At 35.4% G+C, this 13,923-nt stretch overlaps 1 protein-coding gene across 2 annotated transcripts in view; it reads left to right on the forward strand.

Annotated features, from left to right (window-relative positions):
* The window catches only part of rph3aa (rabphilin 3A homolog (mouse), a), a 40,681-nt gene extending 26,758 nt beyond the window's left edge, over positions 1–13,923 (forward strand). The window contains exons 5-16 of one of the 2 annotated variants that reach the window (XM_083569341.1): positions 460–634; positions 1,059–1,229; positions 1,425–1,538; positions 1,705–1,784; positions 6,018–6,092; positions 6,666–6,775; positions 8,253–8,379; positions 8,480–8,536; positions 10,890–11,041; positions 11,400–11,481; positions 11,673–11,769; positions 13,406–13,923. In XM_083569341.1, the coding sequence (XP_083425467.1) occupies positions 460–634; positions 1,059–1,229; positions 1,425–1,538; positions 1,705–1,784; positions 6,018–6,092; positions 6,666–6,775; positions 8,253–8,379; positions 8,480–8,536; positions 10,890–11,041; positions 11,400–11,481; positions 11,673–11,769; positions 13,406–13,539 (1,374 nt within the window). In that variant the 3' untranslated portion in view covers positions 13,540–13,923. Of the gene's footprint in view, positions 1–459; positions 635–1,055; positions 1,230–1,424; positions 1,539–1,704; positions 1,785–6,017; positions 6,093–6,665; positions 6,776–8,252; positions 8,380–8,479; positions 8,537–10,889; positions 11,042–11,399; positions 11,482–11,672; positions 11,770–13,405 lie in introns of both variants that reach the window. The other variant, XM_083569340.1, reaches the window with a different exon arrangement.

Here is a 13,923-nt window from a genome sequence, read left to right on the forward strand (position 1 = left end):
TCTACTCAAGTGAGGTGCACAATTTTAATCCAGTGTCACTGGCTGACCGCTTTATGTCATTCTCCCCTTATATTAAATCATCTTAAAATATAATGCAGTGCTTTCTGGACTGGTATTAAATACAAACATATGGCACTATTTATTAATTAGTAGTATTAAACCTTTTTTATCTCCACAAAGTATGTCAAGCATCTTAAAGACAGAAGTTTCTATGGAAAAATCATGGGTTATAGTAATATAAATTTTATATTCTCTTTAAGGATATTCAGTTGAATAGTTAAAAAATTACACATAGAAATAATTGATAAAATCTCACTCTACATCTTCTTTCTTGTAAACAAGCTCTATTGCAGTGATAACTATCTGTTCTTGGCAACTGCTGTCTGCTAGTCATCCATGTGCAAGTTTGAGGGATTGCAAGCTTATGCATATGTAATTTTACTCTATATTTTTTTCAAGATGTTAAAGCAGTCTGGTGCCTGGTTCTTCAAAGGGATGCCACAGCAGACCTTGCCTGCACCTTTACCTATTGCAAAGCCCAAACCGTTTAGCACTGTTGACACACCTGCTCCAACTGTACCATCACTCCAACAGTGCACAACTGCTCCTTCATATGTCCGGACACAGAATGGAGGTTAGACTTTCAATCTCTAATGGAATTTATTTCATTGTGTAACAGTGCAGACTATAAATTGTTAACAAACTCCAGTGAAAATAATAGGAAATTAAAAAAGTTACAGGATCAAGGAACATAATTCTGGATCAACAGGTTATTTGTGTATAAGAGGTTAACTTACAGGCTACTGTATTGTCTGAATGTAGGACAAACAATGATATACTACTAATACATTTCACAGATATCTGAATATGTATTTTCTATAACAAGAAGCAATGAAAGTACATTAATCCGACATATGTACATTCTGCTTATTGTCAAAAAAGCAGCAGATTTCAAGTCAGTTATCTGGCTTGAGATTTTAATTGAGTCTGAAATGTGTAAAAGAATATAAGAAGCTAAGAATTGTAATATCACTCTCCTGATTGTTTCAACTCAGCAGAAATGAAGCCTCCTGAGCAAGACAAGCTGCCTGTCAGTGCTCAGATCAGTCAAATTCAAACTCAATCGGGTGTGGTGAGACAGTCTAATCTGACAGCATGGAAAAAAGAAGAATCTGTCAAGAGCGCCAGTCCTTTGCAGCCATCTTATCCGAGCTCACTTATTCAGAGAGGTAAAAAAAAAAAAGAGCTGAATGGTGACTGTAATTCGCATTTTGGAGCAGTTTTGATAATTCCTCATCTTCTCTATGCTTTATTGAGACAGAACTTTAGGTTTGAGTTCTGCTTGGACTAAAACTATATTACAAATGATGGCTAAATCACAGCTTATACAATATGTTATTTTTTTTTAACTGTCTTTGAGAAAGGAGTCCCTCAGATGGACAGTAGGACAATACCTTCTATGCAGCCTCTAGTTGCAAATAGCATTAACACTCCAGCTACAGTCGAGGAGGTAGACGATTATGACTCTGATGATTCCAGTAAGTCTCCAATACACCTCCTTCACAACTGTGTAGCCCTGTAACTATATAGTGATTAGCCTTCATCTAGATTTGCAGGCCAATAACTTTAGTTTGTAGTTTGGAATTTGTTTTCAGGTTCAATTTCCTCTCACTGCTATTCACTGCTATTTTTGCCCTCTCTCAGCCACACTGGGGATGTTAGAGTTTAGTCTGCTCTACGAGGAAGAAAACAACACTCTGCACTGCAATATCATCAGAGCTAAGGTATCGTATTTCCATCTGTGAGTAGGCCAAAATTGCGTTCAGTAAGAAGCTCTTCCGAGGTCCATTTCATATATATATATATATATATATATATATATATATATATATATATATATATATATATATATATATATACACACACACACACACACACACACACACAGTGGGGCAAAAAAGTACTTAGTCAGCCACCAATTGTGAAAGTTCTCCCACTTAAAAAGATGAGAGAGGCCTGTAATTTTCATTATAGGTACACTTCAACTATGAGAGACAAAATGAGAAAATAAAATCCAGAAAATCACATTGTCTAATTTTTAAAGAATTTAATTGCAAATTATGGTGGAAAATAAGTATTTGGTCAATAACAAAAGTTAATCTCAATACTTTGTTATATACCCTTTGTTGGCAATGACAGAGATCAAACGTTTTCTGTAAGTCTAAACAAGGTTTTTACACACTGTTGCTGGTAGTTTGGCCCATTCCTCCATGCAGATCTCCTCTAGAGCAGTGATGTTTTGGCGCTGTCGCTGGGCAACACGAATTTTCAACTCCCTTCAAAGATTTTCTATGCGGTTGAGATCTGGGACTGGCTAGGCCACTCCAGGACCTTGAAATGCTTCTTATGAAGCCACTCCTTCGTTGCCCGGGCGGTGTGTTTGGGATCATTGTCATGCTGAAAGACCCAGCCACATTTCATCTTCAATGCCCTTGCTGATGGAAGGAGGTTTTTACTCAAAATCTTACGACACATGGCCCCATTCATTCTTTCCTTTACACGGATCAGTTGTCCTGGTCCCTTGGCAGAAAAACAGCCCCAAAGCATGATGTTTCCACCCTCATGCTTCACAGTAGCTATAGTGTTCTTTTTAATGCAACTCAGCATTCTTTCTCCTCCAAACACGACAAGTTGAGTTTTTACCAAAAAGATTCTATTTAGGTTTCATCTGACCATATGACATTCTCCCAATCCTCTTCTGGATCATCCAAATGCTTTTTAGCAAACTTCAGACGAGCCTGGACATGTACTGGCTTAAGCAGGGGGGACACGTCTGGCACTGCAGGATTTGAGTCCCTGCCGGCATAGTGCGTTACTGATGGTAGCCTTTGTTACTTTGGTCCCATCTTCTCTGCAGGTCATTCACTAGGTACCCCCATGTGGTTCTGGGATTTTTGCTCACCGTTCTGGTGATCATTTTGACCCCACGGGGTGAGATCTTGCGCAGAGCCCCAGATCGAGGGAGATTATCAATGGTCTTGTATGTCTTTAATTTTCTAATAATTGCTCCCACAGTTGATTTCTTCACACCAAGCTGCTTACCTATTGCAGATTCAGTCTTCCAAGCCTGGTGCAGGTCTACAATTTTGTTTCTGGTGTCCTTTGACAGCTCTTTGGTCTTGGCCATAGTGGATTTTGGAGTCTGACTGTTTGAGGTTGTGGACAGGTGTCTTTTATACTGATAACGAGTTCAAACAGGTGCCATTAATACAGGTAACAAATGGAGGACAGAGGAGCCTCTTAAAGTTACAGGTCTGTGAGAGCCAGAAATCTTGCTTTTTTGTAGGTGACCAAATACTTATTTTTCCTTATTCCTTTACTTATTATGTGATTTTTGGGATTTTTTTTTTCTTATTTTGTCTCTCGTAGTTGAAGTTGAATCTTTTTAAGTGGGTGAAATTGCATAATTGGTGGCTGACTAAATAATTTTTTTGCCCCACTGTATATATATCCGTACACCCCTCACATTTCCACAACCATTTTAGTAAATCTTATCAAGAGACAATACTATAGAATGAAATCTTGGATATATTTAAGAGTAGTCAATGTGCTGCAAAAATAACTCAACATACAGCCATTATTGTCAAAAAAAGCTGGCAACAAAAGGTGAGTACATCATGTGAACATGTCAAAACTGTGTCAATATTTTGTGTGAGCATCATTGTTATCTCGTCTGAGCACTGATAAGGGGATCTTCTGCTTCTGCGACCTCTAAAGCAATGCTGGCGACACTCATTCCTGCACCTGACACACAGCACGACAACACAATTTCTTTGATCGACCCTTAAGAGGTTTGTTCCGAGTGGAACCCGTCTTGGAAAACCTCTGTATGACCCTGGCCCCTGTACTGTAACTCAGTTTTAGGGTTTTAATGATCTCCTTATAGCCCTGGTCTTCTTTGTGTAAAGCAACAATTGTAATTCAACTCAGAAATTCTTTACCATGAGGTGCATGTTGAACATTCAGTGGTCAGTATGAGAGAATTGTACTCAAAGCATGAAATTTTAACTGCTTTAATACAAGATACACAAATTTGTATGGTCCTGACAAGCAGACAGAAACATGAATATGATTAATAGGACATGTGGCTTTGCATGGTTACACGATGTACCACTGTAAGTGCTTAAGGTGTACTCACTTTTGTTGATGGCTATTTTGACAATATTGGCTGTATGTTGAGTCATTTTCAGAGGACAGTAAATCTGTACTGTTATACAAGCTGCACATTGACTACTCTAAAATATATCCAAGTTTCAGTTCTATAGTCTTGTCCATTGAGAAGATTTACTAAAATGGTGAAATGTTTTGTTAGATACTCTGTATATATTTATATGTATATGTGTGTGTGTGTGTGTGTGTGTGTGTGTGTGTGTGTGTGTGTGTGTGTGTGTGTGTGTGTAGTACTATTCAAAAGTCTTAGGCCATCACCGTCTTTGTTGTCTTACCAAATTTTTAATAGTCATCCATATTCATTTTTTATTCTCTTTATTATATTATAAACAAAAATACAGCAAATGTGTGCACAAAATAAAAAAAAAAAAACACAATTTCCAAATATTTAGCATGACCTGACCACTTAGACCACATCTTGACCTCTTTTGGGGAGACTGTCCCGAAGGCTTCTTATAGCACCTACCAGAGTTCTTCATTAGATTTCGGTTTTGTTATTTCTTTTTCTAGATCTCCGGGTAAGACCCATACTGCTTGTATAGTATTACTTTTTTACTCCAAATGATTTCACTTTATTAGCTGTGTGCTAGGGTTTGTTATCATCCTGAAAAAATAATTTAACAATTCTCAATTGGGTGCTTTACAGAAGGAATGGAATGATCTATTACAACATGTCTGTACTATTCAACTCATCAATTTGGACAATGACAATAACACATCAATCATAAATTCAGCACCAAACCAATTCAGACCACCGTGTTGGTTGAATGCTGCAAACACTCAAACTTCCGTCTCTTCTTCTTACATGTTGATTAAAATATATAGATGACTGGATCAAAAAACTCAAACTTTGATTTATTACTCCATAATACTCTTCTTCACTGATCTTCATTTCAATCTTTGTGAGCTTTAGCATATTTTAGCATTTTCACCCTGCTCCTTTTCTGAAATAGTGAAGGCGGCTACACTTCCACAAAGACTAATCCCGATCAAGCTTCTTCAGACTGCAGAAGGGTCAGCTTGGCAGCCAGATGAGCTGCCATATGCTGAGCCAAGTCCCTGCTGGCCTTATTTCGGTTTCTCAAAGGAGAAACTGAGAAACTTCTCATTGGAATTTAATCGCTTTCTTGGCCTTCAAGTCTTTTTTCAATCCTTGATCGCTCCTGATTCGGTCAAACTGTTTGGAAACAACTTCTTTATTATCCGGTTTGTTTGCTGATTTCACTTAAAGAGTTGCCCTGCTGATGAAAGAGCATTTTGAATGGAATGATATGATTAAAAGTTGGTCTTATTAGCAAACTTCTAACTAATTAAACGTATACAATATGTGTATGTTATGCTCAAGCATGTCTTGCACAAATATATAATAGACCTTTTTTATAGCAGTTAGGACCCATTGATTCGGGTTCCATTTCAGTTAGGTATAGAAGTGCCAGGTTCCTGCCCTTATTGCTATTATTTCTTGTCACTTTAGCTAATAGCATGATTTGATTTGTATCTGTTTTTTTTAACACTGCTTACAAATTTCCTGTATTTTCTGTTTGTTATCTACTAAAGATCAGATTTTTTTCTATGCCTAATCCCACCTTTTGGAGTAAGTGTTCATCCATGATCTAAAATGGATTATACGTATTTGCACAAACTTGTGCATGAGTACTGTTATTACCGTGAAAATAGGGACATACAAATATTAAGGAATTTCAAAATCCATGTAAATTTTATAAAAAACTTTGAAATAGTTTATGAAATTTGTTTATTATTATTTTATTCCTGTCTCTTTGGTTCAGGGTCTCAAGTCAATGGACTCCAATGGCCTTGCTGACCCATATGTCAAACTGCATTTGCTTCCAGGTGCCAGCAAGGTAAACATTTTGGCATGCAGGACTGAACAGGACTGATCAGGAAATATTACATTATTTTTGTATAATGCTATTTTTTATTATATTATTATATTATATAATGAATATTTTTCATTCCAAACTGCTCCACATTTTTATCTCCTAAATCTTTAACAAAAACTTTAGGTATCTTCTATAGTCTAATAAAATTGTACCAACGAAAAGATTATTTTATGCCGTGTGTGTAGTTAACTATTCAGATAATGGTTTTTTTCAGCATGTTATTTGACATTAGCACAGGAAAGGGTTTAATTGAGCAAAAATGGTGTCAGAACACTGAAGACCCTCACAGACTTAAATAATATATGATTATATTAACACAGCCCTACTTTCTTTACTCATCCCTGTTTCATCCTGAATTTCCACATATATGAAAACCTTTAGTTTTTAAAGCAGTGTGCATCTAGGAACACTTGTTATGCATGGCACATTCAGGACTACGTATTAATAAATCTGAATAAAAAAGTGATTTAATTATAAATATCGTGCCAGTCGTGTTAATTTCTATAAAATTGAAAAAGGGTTTATTTTTCTTAGTCTAGCAAGCTACGCACAAAGACTCTACGCAACACGTTGAATCCAGCTTGGAATGAGACGCTGGTCTACCACGGCATCACCAATGAGGACATGCAGAGAAAAACCCTCAGGTAATGTTATAATTGTGTTATATTTAGGACTTTGTTCTATACCAAATGTAAAAGACAAGGTTAATTGTTAAAGAAAGAGAGCAGGATGATATAATCATTAATGCTGTTTAATCAAATTGCAAAGGCCCTGTGCAGATATAATAAGCAAATCGGGGTAAAAAAAAAAAAAATAAAAAAATTGTTTAATCCAGAAATATGTCAAGGACTTGAAATGGTTTGTTCTCATTATTGCTTCAAATAGGTCAGTTTTCAAAGTTTGAAATTTTCAGCTGGGCAGCCAAAGGGCTTCATTGAAAATAATATTATCTATAAATGCACCAAAGATTAAAAAAGAAGATTGAACAGTTGATAGGAATATTAGCTTTGTATGTTAATTATCAGCAAGCCCTTTTCCATCGCATTTAATAGATAAAGCTGGTTTGAAGTGTCATGTTTGTACAATTCCTCAAGAGTGGTCAGTTAATCCCAGTTGATCAGAGGAGGTCTCTGCTTTAAGAGGTTTAAATATTTCATCTGTGATAATTATTTTTCAAATATCTCTTTCCATTGTTAGATTGTTAAACTAAAACTTTTTTTATTGATTAGATTAGAATAGATTAGATTAGATTAGATTAGATTAAACTTCATTGTCATTGTGCAGGGTACATGTACAGAGCCAATGAAATGCAGTTAGCATCTAACCAGAAGTGCATAGATAGCTTATTTACAAGTGGCAGTGTAATAAATAAGGGTATGAGGTTATACAAAAGGTGTAGTAATATGTACATATAACTGAATAAGGGTATATATAGTGTGGTTTTTTATAAGTATGATACAGTATGAAGTGGTATGACAGATATAGCTGTACAAAAGGAATGTCATATATATGTATATATATATATATATATATATATATATATATATATATATATATATATATATACATACACACAGAATTAACAGAATAAATATGGATGGATATACAGAAGTGTAATGATTAATAGGTTTTTGGGTGTTGCAAGGATGCATTATTTTAAAGTGGTGCAAAATAGTGCAAAACACAGAAGAAAAGTGACAGTGCAGTGGTGATTGTCAACACCATATCAGCTGTTCAGTGCAGAAACAGCCACAGGAAAGAAGCTGGTAACAACCCTGCTATGTTTTAGTTAGTAATAAAGTGTAAGGCAAGATTCAACATCATTCTCTATTTAGTTATGACAATAAAGCTGATGTTTTAGAGATATCAGATTCTTTATTAAATGCTGTAAATACTGTATTGACTAACATTTAAACACTTATCAGCTAATCCGCTTCAGCTGTGTGGTTGAGGAAATCTGATTGCATATTTATTTATTATTTGAGTAAATTTAATTTGCAAATACAAGGAACAAAGATACTTATCGATGTGTACTGTTTAGAGACTTTAATTAACTGCTTAATTAAAGGCATGACATTTGTAAGAATGCTAAGGGTCGGCATTCACGTTGTTCACTGTCAGATTCTCTGTGAGCGATGAAGACAAGTTTGGACATAACGAGTTCATTGGGGAAACGCGTGTTGTGCTGAAGAAGCTCAAGGCGAACCAGAAGAAGAACTTCAATGTGTGCTTGGAGAGAGTTATTCCGGTAAGATGCAATATCACTGACTAAAGTTATTAGATTACAGATACGCTCGTGATGCGTGATCTTGGATTTCACAGTCTGCTTTTGGTCCTCCCACATGTAGGTGAAGCGAACAGCTGCTGGAGGGGCAGTGCGTGGTATGGCATTGTATGAAGAGGAGGTAAATAAACTGTACATAACAGATACAAAAGGAATATTTATGCACAGGAATATGAGTAATTTGAACAAAATCACATGAACAAGAGTGCAATTAAACTGAATATACGCTGATGTTCGCCGTAACTGTGCGGTTGTGTGCGATGAGTGTGATGTTGCTTTTAGTACAATTGTTAAACAACAAATTAATATTTCATTTCGGACCCATTGTGGCCAGCATTTATGGTCAACAGCAAACTCAATTTATAGTTCATCTGCTTACTGGATAGTTAACTTATACTGATTTTTACATTCTTAGTAAAGTTTTTTTTTTTTATTGGCACCAATAATCATATTTAAGGCTAAGTTATATTCCTGAAATGTGATCGTTTGCCATGTCAAAGATGATGTCACTAACACTACTATAGTAACCATTTCAAACTGGGAAGTGGAATTGAATGTGGTTGACCCAGATAAGATAGGAACACCGCTTGACCAATAGAATTTGTGAATCAGAAATAACAGTTTGTTGAAAATCCTTTCATTCATTCATTTTCTCCCGCTTATCCGTAATTCGGGTCACAGGGGCAGCAGTCTAAGCAGGCCCCCGCCTTCAAATGCTGCCCAATCCTCACAGCACCGTCCCTTACGGTCCCTCCTGCAGGTGGTGAGCCCACGGGAAGGTGGCCCCACGTCACTCCGACATCACGGACCTTGATATTTCCCTCGTAAGGGACCCCCGGAGCATAGAGGGTTAAGGGCCTTGCTCAAGGGCCCAAGAGTGGCAGCCTGGCGATACCGGGGCTTGAACCCCAGACCTTCCGATCGGCAACCCAGCGCCTTAACCGCTGGAGCCACCACTCCCCCTTGTTGAAAATCATACTTAAAAATAAATAAATAAATAAATGAATAAATAAATAAATAAATAAATAAATAAATAAATAAATAAATAAATAAATAAATATACAGTGAGGAAAATAAGTATTTGAACACCCTGCTATTTTGCAAGTTCTCCCACTTAGAAACCATGGAGTCTGAAATTGTCATCGTAGGTGCATGTCCATGGTGAGAGACATAATCTTTGAACACCTGTCTATCAGCTAGAATTCTGACCCTCAAAGACCTGTTAGTCTGCCTTTAAAATGTCCACCTCCACTACATTTATTATCCTAAATTAGATGCACCTGTTTGAGGTCATTAGCTGCATAAAGACACCTGTCCACCCCATACAATCAGTAAGAATCCAACTACTAACATGGCCAAGACCAAAGAGCTGTCCAAAGACACTAGAGACAAAATTGTACACCTCCACAAGGCTGGAAAGGGCTACGGGGAAATTGCCAAGCAGCTTGGTGAAAAAAGGTCCACTGTTGGAGCAATCATTAGAAAATGGAAGAAGCTAAACATGACTGTCAATCTCCCTCGGACTGGGGCTCCATGCAAGATCTCACCTTGTGGGGTCTCAATGATCCTAAGGAAGCTGAGAAATCAGCCCAGAACTACACGGGAGGAGCTGGTCAATGACCTGAAAAGAGCTGGGACCACCGTTTCCAAGATTACTGTTGGTAATACACTAAGACGTCATGGTTTGAAATCATGCATGGCACGGAAGGTTCCCCTGCTTAAACCAGCACATGTTCAGGCACGTCTTAACTACAGGAAACGTTTGACCTCTATAATTGCAAAAAAAGGCTACTGTACCAAATATTAACATTGACTTTCTCAGGTGTTCAAATACTTATTTGCAGCTGTATCATACAAATAAATAGTAAAAAATCATACATTGTGATTTCTGGATTTTTTTTTTTTTTAGATTATGTCTCTCACAGTGGACATGCACCTACGATGACAAATTCAGACCCCTCCATGATTTCTAAGTGGGAGAACTTGCAAAATAGCAGCGTGTTCAAATACTTATTTTGCAAGTTCTCCCACTTAGAAATCATGGAGGGGTCTGAATTTGTCATCGTAGGTGCATGTCCACTGTGAGAGACATAATCTAAAAAAAAAAAAATCCAGAAATCACAATGTATGATTTTTTACTATTTATATATATATTTTTTTTACTATTCATATGCAACTATACACTGTTTGGCCATTATATATATATTTCTGATAATAAAGGAACAGCCATGAATTAAAATTAACCTAAATTAAAATTTAAATTATGCTCATCAGATCAAATATCAGAACAGATCATCAGTTTAAGTGAAGGGGGCATGGATTCGGAGAAAAAAATTGTGTTCAGGGACTGTGAGTTTAACTTTTGCATTTTCAGAATCAGCTAGCGATACAATTAATGTTGATGGGTTACGTGAAATGAATATAAATGGTTGCAGTCAAAACCTGTGCTTGGTGTTCTTTGCTATATTGTTCAGATAAATGAGGGTGACGATGCAGAGGAGAGAGGACGAATTTTGGTGTCTCTTACCTACAACACCCAGCAAAGTCATCTCATTGTGGGAATTGTCCGCTGTGCTCATCTGGCTCCCATGGATGCCAACGGCTACTCTGACCCTTATGTCAAGATGTGAGTATTAAAAAAAAATAATAACTTTTATATAATAAAAGTTATTAATAAAAATAAAAAATTCAACCTTTAAAGCCTCAATATCAAACTCCTATCTTCTTCTCATCATCTCATCACAGAGACTTTCATGAGGTACAATAGATATAAACATACACATCATGCAATTTTGACCTTTTCCAAACAGGATAAACCCTTACAATCATCTATCCTTATGCAAATGAGGTCATGCTAAGTGACATTCATTGCTAGACACGCTCCTGTTTATTTAATAGAGTATACTTTCTTTAGAGATAATTAGGCTCCAGTGTAGCTCATAACTGTACATTGTCGTGTCTATTGTCTTCATGCTGCTTTGCAGTTCCCTGAAACCCGACATGGGGAAGAAGGCCAAGAATAAAACACAGATCAAGAAGAAGACCCTCAACCCTGAATTTAATGAGGTTTGCTTTTGCCCTGTCTGTCTCACTAAAACCCTTCTGTTTTATTAATAAGCACCATTGACATAACACCTTGAGAGCACATTTACAAGCTCTGCCAGTTTAAAACAAAGAAGGTGCTTTCACAACATACAAAATGGGTTCTGCCACTGACACTTTTCACACCCGGCTTTTTCTTTTGTTTATTATTGCAGGAATTCAGATATGAGATCAAACACAGTGAACTAGCAAAGAAGACTTTGGATATTACCGTCTGGGATTATGACATGGGAAAAGCCAATGATTTCATAGGTATGGTGACATTATTACAAATAATAATAGCAATAATAATAATAATAATAATAATAATAATAATAATAATAATAATAATAATATTAATAATAATATTAATATTAATAATAATATAATTAGTATTATTATTACTAAGGTGGATAATAATAATAGTTATGATAATAATTTGTCTTTTTCTTTTTCTTCTTGTAATATACTACAGTTTCTTATTATTTTTATGTCGTACACTTAAATTGTTATTAAAAATCATGTATTGGAATATGCATGAAATAATCCACAGGCTAAAGTCATGATAATGAAGGCCGTGACCTTGATGAATATGGAAAGAAATTCATGGCCCCATTAAAAAATTTAATCATTAGCTCATAAAAATATGGGAGCCATTGTGCATGCTTCACATTACTGGACAATGCAGTACAATTAAACCTCTTCATTACAGTTCTTGTGAAACCTTTTCGAATTTTCTATATTTAAAGCAGGTTTTCACATACTTTCAATCTAAAAGTGAACCCAATCAAACAAATGAGACAAAAAAAATCTACTTGGTCATTTACGTAAGGAGAAAAATGATCCAATATTTCAATATATGTTAATGGAAAAAAATACTATATAATATAACAATGCTCAATAATAATTTTTGCTTGGTAATAAATTATTAAAACCATCTACCCAGAAATCCCCACCTCATTTTCAATTGAAAAAATACCACCAATAAAAAATATTAAAATAAAAGATTTCTCATCTTCGTCTTGTTACATCAGTTCAAAATAATCTTTCATAACTTCCCAGATTTGTCAGAAAACAACTGGTTGGACAGTTTTTTTTTTACATTATATACCACTGTGTGTTAATGTTTAATTGTGTTTAATCAGAATGTTTAGATTAATATTAATTTTATGTAATGGCAGCTCTGACAGAAGTTCCTGCTGTTTTCAATACAAGATAATTTCAATAATAGCAGTTTATGCATGGCAGACACCCAAGACAAATTAAAATGAAAATGTATGCATGTTGATATGGGATTGTTACAGTAAATAATTAAAAGATAATAGTTAAAAAAATAAAATAGTTATAAACAGTTTCTGACACAGGAGAGTCTTTTATTATTTACTTTAGAAGCCAAAGAGAGAAAATAAATAGAACAGTTGTGAGGAAACAAATGATAACATGAAATAAATGGTATCTATTAAATAATAAATTCAATGACATTCCACAACATTAAATGTATCTGTAAATGGTTAAAAATATATATCATTATTTAATTATTAAACAGTGTGATTGAAAGCAAAATCCTGTGGTCTAACAAAATCAGAATGCATAAATCTTTCTTGTTTTGTATTTGTTCAAAATACAATGCAGACTATAACATCAAGCTTAGTGAATCATGTTGACGTGTGTAAAGCAAAGTGAACTGCCATGAGTTGCCTAAGAGATAAATGCCTTTAATTCTCTCACATACTTTGAATGCAAATCCACACTTTTTTTTTTTTGTATGAGAACCGGCAGCATCAAATCAACATAAGAAACGTTTTTTTCAGTTTAATAAATATATCTTAAATGTTTTATCTGCATGAATGATTGCTTTTCAGTTTATCATTGATTTCTCTCTATAAAATGTATGTTGTCTAAATCACAGGAGGCTGCCAGCTTGGTATCACTGCCAAAGGAGAATGCCTGAAGCATTGGTACGAGTGCCTAAAGAACAAAGATAAGAAGATCGAACGCTGGCATGTGCTGTTCAATCAAAACAACATTGAGGCTGATGACTGAAATATAGCGATCTCCATACCCTATTAGATCTCACTTTGTGATTCTGTCTTCCACTGTTCCTTTCTTCACTCTCTTAAAACTGCTCCTACTGTGCTAATTAGCCTGACTTCATGTCTAATAGTGCACTTCTTGCTTCATGCTCTTACAATGAGCTATTATGTAATTAGTGGTTTAGATAATCTTTAAACGTCTAACTGCATTGAATCTAATCGACTATTGCAACAGATAATGAGAAAAAAATCGTGTTCTGTTAAATACCAAGGAAGTTAATGTGAGTTTAAATGTGATGTGATTACAGTATTTTTGAATTTTGAGCATCTTCCCCTAAACAATTTTGTCTTTAATATTACTTAATGACGGCTCTAATAAAATTATTAAAACATC

Source organism: Silurus aristotelis, assembly GCF_946808225.1.
Source record: "Silurus aristotelis genome assembly, chromosome: 18".
Lineage (NCBI taxonomy): Eukaryota > Metazoa > Chordata > Actinopteri > Siluriformes > Siluridae > Silurus > Silurus aristotelis.